Genomic DNA, 16,657 nt, shown 5'->3' with positions numbered 1-16,657 from the left:
CGAATGGCCCAATTCTGCTCCTATCCCTTATGAACTCATGTGGGACTTGTGCAAGGGTGAAAGTGCTTTGCACCAAGCCAGGATATCTATACGGTGACTGGACTGTGAAAGATGGAAAGATGAGTTCAATCTGGGCGCACAGTGAGCTGAGAGCAGCCAGAGTCTCAGCATCTCCTGTTGATACCAGGACAAAAGCAAAAAGCTCCTTCTGTTCAGTCTGGCAGCAGGCTCCTGTGTAACCATGGCAATGCCTTTAGCTTCAAGCCACTGGTTTAAAGTGACAGCCTCACCTCATGTAGACAGTTCCAGCGCGGATAAAGATCTGTGGCGTAGATGCGGCAATTCTGGTGACAGTGGAGGCCGCAGACCTTCCCCTGACAAGGCAGGCAGCAAGCTCACTTTTAACCCGAGTCGGTGGATATATTTTTAAGGCAGAGAGATAGATAGATTCTTGATCGGTACGGGTGTCAGGGGTTATGGGGAGAAGGCAGGAGAATGGGGTTAGGAGGGAGAGGTAGATCAGCCACGATTGAATGGTGGAGTAGACTTGATGGGCCGAATGGCCTAATTCTGCTCCTATCACCCGAACCTATGAGAATATCCAGCAGGATCGAATTCTGCAACCCCAACTTTCATCTCAGAGAAACAAAAGCTCATGATTATGTTTCCGTTGTCTCTTGAATCACGATTCAGCTGTTCTTTTTATTGTTCAAGAAGAAACTGCAGATGCTGGAAAATCGAGGGTAGGCAAAAATGCTGGAGAAACTCAGCGGGTGCGGCAGCATCTATGGAGCGAAGGAAATAGGCAACGTTTCGTGCCGAAACGTTGCCTATTTCCTTCGCTCCATAGATGCTGCCGCACCCGCTGAGTTTCTCCAGCATTTTTGTCGACCTGTTCTTCTTATTGAAGTGTTCCTCTGAGTTCCTCCTTTCTCCGTCCTGGATTAGTTTCCGGCTCTGCTGAATTGGGCCGGAAATGGCAGCGTGAAAGGTGGTCACAGGGCAAGTGCTCCCCCCACTCTGCTCACCATTACCCCTCAGGCCCAAGCTCACGCTGACTCCAGTGTTGTGGTCATCCCCTATCACAGGATAAGTGACGTTTCCGGTCGAGACCTGGAGTAATGTGTGCGGTTTTGGTCCCCTAATTTGAGGAAGGACATTCTTGCTATTGAGGGAGCGCAGCGTAGGTTCACCAGGTTAATTCCCGGGATGGCGGGACTGTCATATGCTGAGAGAATGGAGCAGCTGGGCTTGTATACTCTGGAGTTTAGAAGGATGAGAGGGCATATCACTGAAACATATAAGATTGTTAAGGGCTTGGACACGCTAGAGGCAGGAAACATGTTCCCGATGTTTTGGGGAGTCCAGAACCAGGGGCCACAGTTTAAGAATAAGGAGTAAGCCATTTAGAATGGAGACGAAGAAACACTTTTTCTCACAGAGAGTTGTGAGTCTGTGGAATTCTCTGCCTCAGAGGGCGGTGGAGGCAGGTTCTCTGGATGCTTTCAAGAGAGAGCTAGATAGGGCTCTTAAAAATAGCGGAGTCAGGGGATATGGGGAGAAGGCAGGAACGGGGTACTGATTGGGGATGATCAGCCGTGATCACATTGAATGGTGGTGGTGGCTCGAAGGGTCGAATGGCCTACTCCTCCACCTATTGTCTATTGTCTATTGAGACCCTTCGTCAGGCATACTGTGCATAATGTGTGTGAATGGATTTGGACTTCATTTCTTCCAGTGCCTCACTTTGATCAATCTTATTTTACTCATCTTTAGACGTTTAGGCTTTAGAGATACTTCGAGGAAACAGGCCCTTCGGCCCACCTAGTCCGTGCTGACATTATCCTAATCCCTAGCGACAATTTCACAGAAGCCAATTAAAGTACAAACCTGCACAGGAATGGATTTTCATTCAACCTGTTGATTAACCTTTTAGTTTTAGTTATTTTAGAGATACAGCAAGGATACAACAAGGCAGTGAAGAAAACGAATGGTATGTTAGCTTTCATAGCAAAAGGATTTGAGTATAGGAGCAGGGAGGTTCTACTGCAGTTGTACAGGGTCTTGGTGAGACCACACCTGGAGTATTGCGTACAGTTTTGGTCTCCAAATCTGAGGAAGGACATTATTGCCATAGAGGGAGTGCAGAGAAGGTTCACCAGACTGATTCCTGGGAGGTCAGGACTGTCTTATGAAGAAAGACTGGATAGACTTGGTTTATACTCTCTAGAATTTAGGAGATTGAGAGGGGATCTTATAGAAACTTACAAAATTCTTAAGGGGTTGGACAGGCTAGATGCAGGAAGATTGCTCCCGATGTTGGGGAAGTCCAGGACAAGGGGTCACAGCTTAAGGATAAGGGGGAAATCCTTTAAAACCGAGATGAGAAGAACTTTTTTCACACAGAGAGTGGTGAATCTCTGGAACTTTCTGCCACAGAGGGTAGTCGAGGCCAGTTCATTGGCTATATTTAAGAGCGAGTTAGATGTGGCCCTTGTGGCTAAGGGGATCAGAGGGTATGGAGAGAAGGCAGGTACGGGATACTGAGTTGGATGATCAGCCATGATCATATTGAATGGCGGTGCAGGCTCGAAGGGCCGAATGGCCTACTCCTGCACCTAATTTCTATGTTTCTATGTTTCTATGAAACAGGCCCTTCGGCCCACCGAGACTGCCTTGACCGATGATCGCCCAACCACTAGTTCTATCCTGCACAATTTACAGAAGCCACTTAACCAACAAACATGGAGGCCTTTGGAGTGTGGGAGGAAAACAGAGCACCTGGAGAAAACCTACACGGTCACAGGGTGAATGTACAAACTCCGTACAGACAGCACCCGTGGTCGGGATCGAACCCTGGTCTCCGGCGCTGTAAGGCCGCAACTCTACCGCTGCACCACCCCTCAGGCCCAAATAATGCCTCCAGTTTAATGAGCATTCCCTTCCGCTCCCCATCTGTCTCTCAGATCAACAGTAACTAGAACATTAGGATCAATTTGAGCTGTCTAAATAATAACAACTTTCCTTTCTACTGCATATCTGAGAAAGGTGATCGCCATAAGAAGATTGTCACACGAAACTTAACACCAGGCCGTGAAAGGAGGTGAACTTGGACAAAGAAAATATTATGAGCATCAGAAGGGAGCTGTGCAGTACATCAATGTAAGGGAAGGTTTCCCAATTGAGTGGCTTGCCCTGGATACATTATTGAATTAGACAGCGCTGTTTACTGTCTGTAATAAAGGATGATCTGTTTATTGGTTACTTCTGTCTAACTGTCTGGACTTGCGACGGGAAAGAGGAATCACACAGGAACTGAGAGAGGGAATGGGGTGAGGAAATTTAGCCTGGGGTTTCCACCATTGAGGACCTTGGTAGCTGAAGGCAAGGCCACAAATGTCCCTTGGAACACCTAATCCGACACACCTCAAAATGTCTTTCATACAAAAGAAACCATGCTGTCTGTACGGAGTTTGTGCGTTCTCCCCGTGACCTGCGTGGGTTTTCTCCGAGATCTTTGCTTTCCTCCTGCTCTCCAAAGACGTGCAGGTATGTAGGTAAATTGGCTTGGTTAATATGTAAATTGTCCCTGGTGTGTGTAGGATAGTGTTAATGTGCGGGGATCGCTGGTGGGCGCGGTTTCAGTGGCCGAAGGCCCTGTTTCGCTGCTGTTTCTCTAAACTAAACTAAACCATATCACACATGGATATGGAGAAAATTATCTCACCAGTCTGGACTGTTTGGAAAATTTGACAAAATGCAAATGCTCTCATTCCCTTCATTGGACTTAATACAGTGCCAAAGTATTGTATTGTTGCTGATCAAATTAACCTGCTTCTTATCTATGTGCTAAAGAGATTAGCGGATGACATTATGCAAGAAGGAACTGTAGATGCTGGTTTAAACCGAAGATAGACACAAAAAGCTGGAGTAACTCAGCGGGACAGGCAGCATCTCTGGAGAGAAGGAATGGATGACGTTTTGGGTCGAGACCCTTCTTCAGACATTGGTCATTTGCACTATGATGAGCGCGGGTCCACCACTGATTTTCCGGCACCCTTGGTTCCAGAGACTTTTGGATTATCCGTTTTGCCGGATCAATAGAGGTCACGGCCTCCGACAGGAGTCTAACGGTACTGGACCGATCTGCCTCGGCAGCCGAGAAACCGAGATTTCGGCCCACAAAGCTGTACATCTTTGGAGTTTGGGAGGAGACCGGAGCACCTGGAGAAAACCCACGTGGTCACAAGGAAGTCGTACAAACTCCGTACAGACAGCACCCATAGTCAGGATCGAACTCGGGACTCTGGCGCTGTAAGGCAGCGACTCTACCAGCTGCGCCACTGTGCTGCACATCTTCCATGGAGCGCCTCCCTCCTCCAAAACGAGAATCGTTGCCCATTTCCAAGTGGTTTTGGGCATCGCATCTGTCTTCCCGCCCCAACGGATATGCCGTGAATTTTCTCAAGACCTGCACTCAGGTGCAAAGGCTTTCTCTTATTTGTTTCACCTTCCCCCCCACCCCCCATACCCCCACCCCCCAACGACCTCCCCTCGCGCACACACCTTTTATCTGTCCTGATTTTTTTTAAAGGAAATAAGACTTGAATTTATGGTCTGAAAATAATAGGCTGTCACTTATAATTCCCACCACAGGCTGGAGGGGCTTCTAGTCCTAGGCCTCAAATTGCATTTCGGAGCGAGTGTTGCTGGCAGGCTGCACTAAGAAATAATTTGCTGTTGGAATACAAAACCTGTCACTTTTTTATCAGCAAATGGAAGCTGGCAAGGTGTAATTTCATAACCTATGTTTTAAAATAATACAGTGGCCTTTTTTTCCCATTTCCTGCTGCAATTACCTGTGGCTGGGGATCAGCTCTGGTGAGTGACACACAGACACACAAAGGAATGCTACTGTTTCTACTTCTCTCGCCACCGACCCCACATGGGGCGGCACCATGGCACAGCGGTAGACTTGCTGCTTTACAGCCCCTGACAGCGCCGGAGACCCGGGTTCGATCCCGACTACGGGCGCTGTCTGTACGGAGTTTGTACCTTCGCCCCGTGACCTGCGTGGGTTTTCTCCGACATTCGATAGACGCACAGGTTTGTAGGTTCATTGAGCTTGGTATAAAAATGTTAAAACTGTCCCAAGTGTGTGTGTGTGTGTGTGTGTGTGTGTGTGTGTGTGTGTGTGTGTGTGTGTGTGTGTGTGTGTGTGTGTGTGTGTGTGTGTGTGTGTGTGTGTGTGTGTGTGTGTGTGTGTGTGTGTGTGTGTGTGTGGGATAGTGGATAGTGTTAATAGACAATAGACAATAGGTGCAGGAGTAGGCCATTCGGCCCTTCGGGCCAGCACCACCATTCAATGTGATCATGGCTGATCATCCTCAATCAGTACCCCGTTCCTGCCTTCTCCCCATATCCCCTAACTCCGCTATTTTTAAGAGCCCTATCTAGCTCTCTCTTGAAAGCATCCAGAGAACCTGCCTCCACCACCCTCTGAGGCAGAGAATTCCACAGACTCACCACTCTCTGTGAGAAAAAGTGTTTCCTCATCTCCGTTCTAAGTGGCTTACTCCTTATTCTTAAACTGTGGCCCCTGGTTCTGGACTCTCCCAACATCGGGGAACATGTTTCCTGCCTTTAACGTGTCCAAGCCCTTAACAATCTAGTACGGGGTACTTAACGTGCGGGGATCGCTGGTCGGTGCGGACTCGGTTGGCCAAAGGGCCTGTTTCCGCACTGTATCTCTAAAATAAACTAAACTAAACATCGGTACAAAACCACATCACTGCAAACGGTGAAGAAACACATAGGACACACATCTGAAACCAATCGCTGCCAAACTGTGCCAGAAAGGTACCATTGGCAATGAGGGGAAGCCAGTTTCTAGTTCATCATTCATAAGTCATAGTAGCAGAATTAGCCACTTGGCCCACTGAGTCTACTCCGCCATTCAAACATGGCTGATCTATCTTTCCCTCCGTTAAATAACATAAAGCTATGCCCTCTGGTCTTTGACATTTCTATCCTGGGAGAAAGATAGATCCATGCCTCCCATCATTGTAGAAACTTCCATGAGGTCTATCCTCAACATACAATGCTCCAGAGAAAACAGTCCAAGTTTGCCCAACCTCTCCTTGTAGCTAGCACCTCCCTAATCCAAGTACCACTCTGGTAAACCTCTTCTGCATTTGCCCCAAACCTTCCACATCCTTCCTGTAATGGGGTAACTAGAACTGCACAGAATACTCCAAATGTAGCCTAAGCAAAGTCCTGTAGCTTCCTGACTCTTACACTCACAGTCCTGATCAATAAAGGCACGCATACTGTATGTGTAGGAAAGAACTGCAGATGCTGGTTTAAATCGAAGATAGGCACAACATGCTGGAGTAACTTAGCGGGAATGGCAGCATCTCTGGAGAGAAGGAATGGGTGACGTTTCGGGTTGAGACTGAAGAAGGGTCTCGACCCGAAACGCCACCCATTCCTTCTCTCCAGAGATGCTGCCTGGCCCGCTGAGTTACTCCAGCACTTTGTGTCTATCTTCAAGCATACTATATGCCTTCTTTACCACTTTATCTACATATGTTGGTTGCCACTTTCAGAGAGCTAGGGACTTGGACCCATACTCCTTGTGTGTGTGCTGTGTTTACAAATAGTGCATCTGTACAGGTTAGTGTATCTATTTTACTTCGGAGTCACGTGAGTGACTACGTGAAGAACCCGCTCAGTGCGCAGGCGCGGCATTACGCCAGCAGTGCAACAGCGGCTGCCACGGGAGTTAGGCTGTCCCATTACAGGATGAACCGGACCGTCAGGTGAGTATCCTGAGGTCGGGTTTTCTTTTACAGGTGAGCCTTTTTTCTGCTTGTGTTTTTTTACAGGCAGAGAAAAAGGCTCTGGAACAAAACTGTCCCCCGTATTCCCGTTGGGGAGGGGGGCAGCAACAGGCGGCAGGAGCGTTACCCGGTGTTCCGTAATTCCCCGACACCGTGCCGAGGCCAGCCCGCTAGTACCTGAAGCAGCGGGCTGGACGCATAGCCACTCGAGAGGCATCCGGCAGGTGTTCCCGATGTCGGACGGGACGTCTCTCCACCCGCACGGGGGGAGAGAGAGCCGCCTGAGCCGCTGGAGCGGCTCACGGAGCAGGTTCCTGCGAGACGCGCTGCTTGAGGGGCGCTCTCGCATCTACAAGGCAAAAGCTCCAGAAGAACCTGTCCCCCGCTCGACTCCAGCGGAGGAGCGTTCCATTGCAAGGGGGGCAGCAACAGGCGGTAGGAACAACCGGTCGCCCCGCTATCCCCATCACCGCGCCGAGCCCAGTCCCGCTAGTGCCTGAACTGCGGGCTGGATGTCTAGCCATCCGAACAGGCATCCGGCCGGTGGCGTCCGATTCGTCGGACGGGGACATGTCTCCACCTAAATGGAGGAGAGACAGCCGCCTGAGCTGCATCCAACAGCAATTGGAGCAGCTCCAGCGAGATGCGCAGAAAGAGCGCTCTCGCGGAGGGAGGTCAGGCACCCCCTCCACAGTGCCTCATGCACTGCCCTCTGCTCCCTCATTACTGGAGGCTAGCATTGGTGACCAGGGCTGGGCTGGTCTGGAACAGGGGCAGGCGGACGAATTTGGGAGTATGCCAGGGGTGCAGGAACATGAAGAGCTGTTGGGTGTGATGGACCGCTTGTAGCAACCCCACGGGCTGGAGCACCGCTGGAACCAAGAATGGCGGCCAGCATCAACCATTACTGGAAAAGGTGCTCGCTGAGGTGCTGAAACAACACAGCACCAGAAAACGGTGAGGCCCTCAAAGTAAAAAGTGTCAACAGCCAAATCTGGGGGCATGTGGGTCACACATCCAGACCCAAGAACTCAAGCTACAGCGGATCCTAAGGCTCCTGACGTCAGCCATCACAGCCTTTGCTCGTTCCGTGGAGACCATGGAGATGGATACCTGCCAGCAGGATGTGCTGGCATTAATGTGTACCACACAATTTGAGATCAACAATCTCCGGAGGGAAACATAAGACCTGCCCTCAATCCCAAATTTGCTGGCTTGTGTAAAGCCCCAGCTGCGGAGACGGACGCGCTGCCATTTGGGAAAGATTTCAATAAAAACTGAAGGAGATGCAGGAAGCATCAAAAACCTTCGGCCTAATGAGGGCAGGCCCCGGGACGAGCAAACCAAGACCTCCGATACCCAAGTGGCAGCACCCCACGGCATCCACCAGTCGACGTCCGCAATATGGGACTGGTGAACGCTTGGGGTCCGCACATTATCCCCAAAGATCTTTCAGATCAGGGCCCGCAGCGGACCCTCTGGAAAATGCGCCTCCCCCCAACATCGCCAGCACGTCAGAACAAAATCTTCAGGAAAATGAAGAAACAGAATCGCCAATAACCATGGAGGTAGGTGGGTCTGGTCCCTACCAGCATATAGAGAATAAGGGTGCTTTATTAACAGGGGGGAGATTACACTTGTTTAAAGAAGCATGGGGTATGGTCACGAGTGACAAGTATATACTCAACAACATTACAGGATATAAAATACAATTCATGTCAGAAAAAACGCCGCCAGTTCAACAATGGCCCCAAAGGGTATTTCTCCCTCCGTCAAAGAGAAACATGAGGGACAAGCTGAACTGGTGAGACTTATCACAAAGGGGGTCATCGAAAAGACCAAACATGAACCTTTGGAAATTGTATCGAATATATTCACTAAAACCAAAAAAGATGGTGTCTGTCGCATCATCATTGACTTAACATCACTAAACAAATTTGTTAAGTATATACATTTCAAAATGGAGACATATGTTACTGCCAAACAACTGAATTCCAAAGGACACTTCATGGCAAGCATTTATCTTAAAGATGCTTACTATCTAGTACCCATATACAAGGATCATCGCAGATACCTAAAATTTATCTGGATGGTACAAAGCATTGCCCTATGGGCGAACTTCAGCCCAAGATTATTCACCAAAATATTGAACCCAGCCATGGCAATACTAAGAAAACAAAAACATATTGTCAAGGCATATCTGGAGGATATTCTCATAGTAGGGAAAACGATGGAATTGGCTGTGGCAGCAGTATCAGCTACAAAACAGCTCCTCGAAACTCTGGGGTTCGTCCTACATCCAGATAAATCTAAGTTGAAGCCATCCACTATCATGGACTACCTGGGCTTCACAATTAACTCAGCCCATATGACTGTTACCTTGCCAAAGGCAAAAATGGTTGAATTAGCACAATCATGCAACAAATTAATGGTCAACGAGCGACCAACTATTCGACAAGTAGCAAGAGTAATTGGGGAAATGGTAGCAGCATTTCCGGCTACACAATTCGGACCTTTGCACTATCAAAAAATTTACAGAGAGCAAAGGTACGGGCAATAAAACGACATACAGGTCACTATGATCGTGTCATGAACTTACCCACTGAAGCAATATCAGAGCTACAGTGGTGGGCAGAAAACGTTTGGCATAGTTTCAGCCCTATCTTTATCACTAACCCTACTTTAGTTATTCAAACAGATGCCAGTGCTCAAGGCTGGGGAGCGACTAACTCCATATCCAGCACAAGTGGTAGATGGACTAAACTAGAGTCATCATTACTACTTACACTGGGCATTAACTATCTAGAGATGTTGGGTGCCTTTTATGGTTTAAAAGCATATGTATCTAATATGCAGCACTTGCATGTTCGGTTACAAATTGATAAATACTACGGTGATGGCTTATATTAACCATATGGGTGGCATAAAATCATTATCATGCGACAAATTGGTCAACATGATTTGGCAATGGTATGTCGAAAGACATATTTGGCTATCAGCTACTTACCTACCAGGTAAGCTAAACACCCATGCCATGAGAAAATTAAACGCCAGGGTTGCAAGTTTGAACAGACCTTACCTGGAACTGGGATTGTCCAAACAAACCATCACCACCATGTCGGCATCCCTTCGAACATCCACCAAGAGGCAGTACTTAACCAGCATCAAAAAAGGGAGAAGTACTGCCAGGAAACATGGACAACATACGCAACAGCTACAGCCACCAACATACTGGAGTTCCTGGCCATCTACACCACGATGTAGGGATCAGCTACAGTGCCATCAACACAGCGCTGAGTGCTCTTTCTGCTTATCTCAAACCAGCGGCAGGACAACAGGCGATGGGATCCCATCCACTGGTGGTAAAACTGATGAAGGGCATTTACAATATCAAGCCCTAAGCCCAGGTATACCCATATTTGGGATATTAGTGTGGTCCTGACATATCTCAGGGAATGGCCACCAGCCAGATCCCCCGGCCTCGAGCAAGCTACACTAAAGACGCTCATGTTGATGGCACTTGTATCCGCTCAGAGGGTCCAGTCACTACACCTATTGCGACTGGACAACATGATCACAGCTCCAGACCAGATCTGTCGTTATCCAGCGACTGGTCAAACAGAGCAGACCAGGAACACCTAATCCAGTCGTGGCTTACCCACCAGAACCACGGTTATGTGCCATGACCTACCTACTATCCTACATAGACACAACCAGAATATTCGAGGGAGATGAAAAGCCTTGTGGGTCAGTCACAAAAACCTTATGGTGGGGTACGAGCCAAACCATTGCGAGATGGCTCAAGCAGGTGCTAGAAACTGCTGGGATAAACACTAACATGTACAAATTTTATTCCACCAGGGCAGCATCCATGTCGACGGCTAAAGAATGGACATGCCTATACACCACATCCTGGCTACAGCAGGATGGTGGGAAGGGAAAAGACCGTTCAGAAATTTTATAATAAGCCGTTGGCAAAACCTGGTTTATTTGCAGTAAAGGTTTACGAACTGCAAATATTTAATTTAAGCCCAGGGGAGCAACTTAATTCTTTGTTGTTATTGTTTAAAAAATACCATTGTGTTTTTCTACAAATAGACTCATTGGTTCATTACGATAACACTTCCTCCCTCAAGAACTTCGGCAGTGAGTGAAATGAAACTGTTACACGGTTTGAAATCACAGAGCTTTGAAATCTTCACGTAGTCACTCACGTGACTCCGAAGTAAAATAGTAAGATTAAACGAGAACTTACCAGTTTGAAGTTTGATCTGTATTTTATGAGGAGTTACGATGAGGGATTACGTGCCCTCCGCTCCCACCCTCATTATATGGATCAAACTAATAAATTGATGTCTCCTTATCTTTACTATGTTTACTTCAAAATAACTGTGTCTATCTGTGATTCCACACCGCTGCTTGGAAGTATGCCGCGCCTGCGCACTGAGCGGGTTCTTCACGTAATCCCTCATCGTAACTCCTCATAAAATACAGATCAAACTTCAAACTGGTAAGTTCTCGTTTAATCTTACTATTTTATCCTAAACCAGGCAGAGTTTGCACTGGTGAGTCTGCACTGTAACCATGCTAAAACGTCCCTCCTAATGTGTGGAGCCCATTTATTTGCTTAAAGCAGCAGCAAATTTCACCCCTTCTTCATTCAGTTCATAAGAAATAGACAATAGACAATAGGTGCAGGAGTAGGCCATTCGGCCCTTCAATCCAGCACCACCATTCAATGTGATCATGGCTGATCATCCCCAATCAGTACCCCGTTCCTGCCTTTTCCCCATATTTTCTGACTCCGCTATCACAGCTAGATAGGAGCGGAATTAGGGCATTCGGTCCACCAAGTCGACTCCGCCATTCAATCATGGCTGATCTATCCCTTCCTCCTTTCCCCCTTAACCCCATTCTGCTGCCTTCTCCCCATAACCCCCCACACCGTACATTTTGTAACGGATTTCAAACAGACTTCAATGTTTCATATTTTTTTCAGGAAACAAAGAACATGAGAGCGCCCGTTATTTATAGTGTGTGGAGTGTGGGAGCTGGGCATGGGGAGGGGGGGGAACACTCACCACCACGTTGTACTGAGAGACGGAGATGTTGCTGGGTCTCACACTGAGGCGGACGCACTGCCTGATGTCGGAGGTGAACCGTCGGAGCTCGGCGGAGCGCTTGCACATATCTTTCCTCGTGCAGCTGAAAAGAAAAAGAGGCTGACGTGAGTTAAAGGGAAACCATCAGAGCCCACACCAACCCATGTCTGAGCACCTTCAGCTGGCTTCCAGACCCTGGGGATAGACACAAAACGCTGGAGTATCTCCGCGGGACAGGCAGCATCTCTGGGGTGAAGGAATGGGTGACGTTCCGGGTCGAGACCCTTTTCAAAATGTTGTGCCTTTCTTCGGCAGCATCTACAGTTCCTTCCTACGCATTCAGATCCTGGGGTACGGGCAGTATTTACATTCAGGTTTATTATGGCCACCAGCATCGAGGGGCAGTGAAAAGCTTTTGTTTGCACGCTATTTAATCAAATCTGATAATACGTAGAAACAAAGAATTTGGTCAGGCAGCGTCTCTGGAGAAAAAGGATGGGCGACGTTTCGGGTCGGGACCCTTCTTCAGGGGAGAAGAGGGGTCCCGACCCGAAACATCACCCATCCTTTTTCTCCAGAGATGCCGCATGATCCAATGAGTTGCTCCAGCACCTTGTGTTTATAAATCAGATCGCACTGTACATAAATAGAATCAAGTCAAACTGGTACAGTAGGTGGAGCAAAGGGGAATATACAGAGTGCAGAATATAGTTCTCAGCATTGTAGTGCAATAGTCCCATCAAACCAAGTCCAATGTCCACAATGGGGTAGAATTGAATCGGACGGTACCCTAGCTTATGGAAGGATCTTATGATGGCTTAGGGGAAGAAGCTGTTCCTGAGTATGGTGGTACTTGCCATCAAGCTTCTGTATCTTCTGCCCAGTGGAAACAGTGAAAAGGAATGATCGGGGTTGGCAAGGTCTTTGATTATTTTGGCTGCTGTCCCGAGGCAGCCTGGTGTAGATGGAGTCAATGGTGGGGAGTCTGGTCTGTGTGATGGACCGGGCTACATCCACAACTTCCTGTGGCCTTGGGGACAATGAGGCTGGATTCACGATCCTGGCAAATTGTTCCCCTCCGCCCACCCCCGCACCTTGACATGAAACACCGTTTCGGAGATTAATGGACCCAAAGAATGAGACCTTCTTGCACACAATGGCAATAGGATGCCTTTAGTGTGGTAAACCCTGCCAAGGTTCTTCAAAGGAGCTTTATCAACCAAAACGTCATCTCAAGACACGTGTGAGTAAACGGACCCAGAGTTTGGTTAAATAGACTTTCAAGAAGCACAGTGGAGGAAAAGATAGAGGAAGGCAGAAAGAGTGGGTTGGAGTCAGAGATTTAGATTAGTGACCCAGGTTCGATCCTGACTACGGGTGCTGTCTGTACAGACTTTGTACCTTCTCTCCCGTCACCACATGGGTTTTCTCAAAGATCTTCGGTTTCCTCCCACATTCCAAAGGCTTGCAGATTTGTAGGTTTGGTATAAGTGTCGTCAACAGAGCGCAGAGGATCATCGGGACAGAGCTACCAGCCTTGGAGGGCATCTACCACACGCGGTGCCTCAGGAAGGCCCTCAGCATCCATAAGGACTCATCACACCCCTGCCACGGTCTGTTTCAACTACTTCCCTCCGGCAGACGTTACAAGGCCTTCTACGCCCGAACCTCCAGACTCAGGAACAGTTTCATCCCAAGAGCTATAGCGGCTCTGAACCGGCCCTAATGAGTGTCCCCCCACTCACCCCCTTTGGACAGTCTCCCTCAGATGGTCACGTCAATCAATTCAGCTTGCTTATTTATGTATTGTATTTATTTACCTTTATTGTACATCAGTGGAGCTGCACACTAAATCTCGTTGCACTGACGTGCAATGACAATAAAAGATATATTATTATTATTAAGTGTAAATTGTCCCTAATGTGTGTAGGATAGTGTTGATGTGCGGGGATCGCTGGTCGGTGGGCCGAAGAGCCTGTTTCCGTGTTGTATCTCTAAACTAAACAAATCTAAGATACAGAATGAAAAAAGGGTGGTCGATGGACATGGTGGGCCTATTTCCACACTGTATCTCTAAACTAAACTAATCTCTGTGACTCTAGGGCCGCACCTTTCTTGGCCTCGCTTTTCCTTTTAAAGCACTCATTCAGTCGTGTGTGGGAATGGAGCCGGTGAGGAGGGTCAGTGAATGAAACTGGCCCAACGACAACGTGAATGAATGAACAACTCTCCCAGTGGCTGAGCCTGAACCAGCCAAGACCAGCAATGCATTATTAAGGCTTCACTAACTGCGGGACTACTTGGTAATAGGAGCAGTGTGTGAAGTAATACATTTCAGCTCAGTTGGAAACCTTCCACAGCTCTTGGCTTGCACAGACCCTGTTGGAGAGGAGGGAGAGCTTTTGAGGGAGTGTAACCCAGTTCCTCACCCTTCCTTCCAACTGACTCAGCAAAGGCCGCTAGTCGTGGATAAGGCAATTGTGTGGGAAGGAACTGCAGGTGCTGGTTTACGTCGAAGATGGACACAAAACGCTGGAGTAACTCAACGGGTCAGGCAGCATCTCCGGAGAAAAGGAATAGGTGACGTTTCGGGTCAAGACCCTTCTTCAGACTGAGAGTCGGGGTAAAGCGCGATGAGATATGGAAAGGTTCAGGACAACTCAGAGCCAGCACCGATAACCAAGGTAAGGTGGAGCCCACAATGGTCCATTGTTGGCTGTGGAAGAGGTGATAACGAAGGGACATATGGATGCAAACAGTGGAACTAGCAGGACGTCTAGGGCGAGGGTGGGGCGGAGAGAGAGGCAATGCAAGGATAACTTGAAATTAGAGAAATCAATATTCGTACTGCAAGGTTTATAACTTCATAAAGTCACAAGCGATAGGAGCAGAATTAGGCCATTTGGCCGATCAAGTCGACTCTGCTGAACTCTCTATGGCTGATCTATACCTCCATCCAAACCCTATTCTTCCGCCTGCTCCCCATAACCCCTGACCCCCGTACTAATCACGAATCCATCTATTGTAAAGCTGTAACGGTTGTAAGCTGCCCAAGCAAAATATGAGATGCTGTTGTGGGTTCTGCCCTGATCATACGTCGCAGAAGATTCTCAACATCAGGCCCAACTGAAATACATTTTCAGAGTCACCTATTCCTCGCCAAACGTCTGGCCAGGTGCCACCAGGTTGAGAGGAGAAGAAATCCGACAATTGGGAGGAGGGGATCTGACCTGGTGGAAGCGAGAGGCAGTCTGTTCCTGCCTTCCTCCTTACCCAGCAACACATCCATTCACCTCAAGAAAGCGAATGGTATGTTAGCATTCATATCAAAAGGATTTGAGTATAAGAGCAGGGAGGTTCTACTGCAGTTGTACAGGGCCTTGGTGAGACCACACCTGGGGTATTGCGTACAGTTTTGGTCTCCTAATCTGAGGAAAGACATTCTTGCCATAGAGGGAGTACAGAGAAGGTTCACCAGACTGATTCCTGGGATGGCAGGACTTTCATATGAAGAAAGACTGGATAGACTCGGCTTGTACTCGCTAGAATATAGAAAATTGAGGGGGGATCTTATAGAAACGTACAAAATTCTTAAGGGGTTGGACAGGCTAGATGCAGGAAGATTATTCCCGATGTTGGGGAAGTCCAGAACTTGGGGTCACAGTTTAAGGATAAGAGGGAAGTCTTTTAGGACCGAGATGAGAAAATCATTTTTTACACAGAGAGTGGTGAATCTGTGGAATTCTCTGCCACAGAAGGTAGTTGAGGCGAGTTCATTGGCTATATTTAAGAGGGAGTTAAATGTGGCCCTTGTGGCTAAAGGGATCAGGGGGTATGGGGAGAAGGCAGGGATGGGATACTGAGTTGGATGATCAGCCATGATCATATCGAATGGCGGTGCAGGCTCGAAGGGCCGAATGGCCTACTCCTGCACCTATTTTCTATGTTTCTATGTCTCCTAGTGTTTGTCAGTTCCCCATTCTCTACTGTTTCACCCAGGAATGCGTGGATTAACCTATGATGAAAGTTTGAAGGCACTGGGCTTGTATTCGCTGGAGTTTAGAAGAATGAGGGGGGGGGGGCTCATTGAAACGTAACAAATAGTGAAAGGCATGGATAGAGTGGATGTGGTGAGGATGTTTCCACTAGTGGGCGAGTCTAGGACTCAAGATCATAGTCTTATAATTAAAGGGTGTTCAAGTTCAAGTTCAAGTGAGTTCATGTGTCCCGGATAGGACAATGAAATTCTTGCTTTGCTTCAGCACACAGAACATAGTAGGCATTGACTACAAAACAGATCAGTGTGTCCATATACTACAATATAAATATATACACACATGAATAAATAGACTGATAAAGTGCAAACAACAGATAATGGGTTATTAATAATCAGAGTTTTGTCCGAGCCAGGTTTAGTAGCCTGGTGGCTGTGGGGAAGTAGCTATTCCTGAACCTGGTTGTTGCAGTCTTCAGGCTCCTGTACCTTCTATCTGAAGGTAGCAGGAGATGAGTGTGTGGCCAGGATGGTGTGGAATTTCTTTAGTCAGAGGGTGGTGAATCTGTGGAATTCTTTGGAATTCAAGGCCAGGTCAGTGGAAATTTAAGGCAGAGATAGATAGATTCTTGATTAGTACGGGTGTCAAGGGTTATGGAGAGAAGGCAGGAGAATGGGGTTAGGAGGGTGAGATAGATCAGCCGTGAATGAATGGCGGA

General features: G+C 47.9%; 1 protein-coding gene across 7 annotated transcripts in view; it reads right to left on the bottom strand.

Annotated features, from left to right (window-relative positions):
• The window catches only part of plxna4 (plexin A4), a 538,927-nt gene that overhangs the window by 171,215 nt on the left and 351,055 nt on the right, over positions 1–16,657 (bottom strand). For all 7 annotated transcript variants that reach the window (XM_033040097.1, XM_033040102.1, XM_033040100.1 and 4 more), the window contains exon 6: positions 11,924–12,047. In XM_033040097.1, the coding sequence (XP_032895988.1) occupies positions 11,924–12,047 (124 nt within the window). The remainder of the gene's footprint in view (positions 1–11,923; positions 12,048–16,657) is intronic.

This window comes from Amblyraja radiata, chromosome 21, assembly GCF_010909765.2.
Source record: "Amblyraja radiata isolate CabotCenter1 chromosome 21, sAmbRad1.1.pri, whole genome shotgun sequence".
Classification (NCBI taxonomy): Eukaryota; Metazoa; Chordata; class Chondrichthyes; order Rajiformes; family Rajidae; genus Amblyraja; species Amblyraja radiata.
Note: the sequence above shows the minus strand (reverse complement) of the source record. Positions and strands in the feature narration are given on the sequence as shown.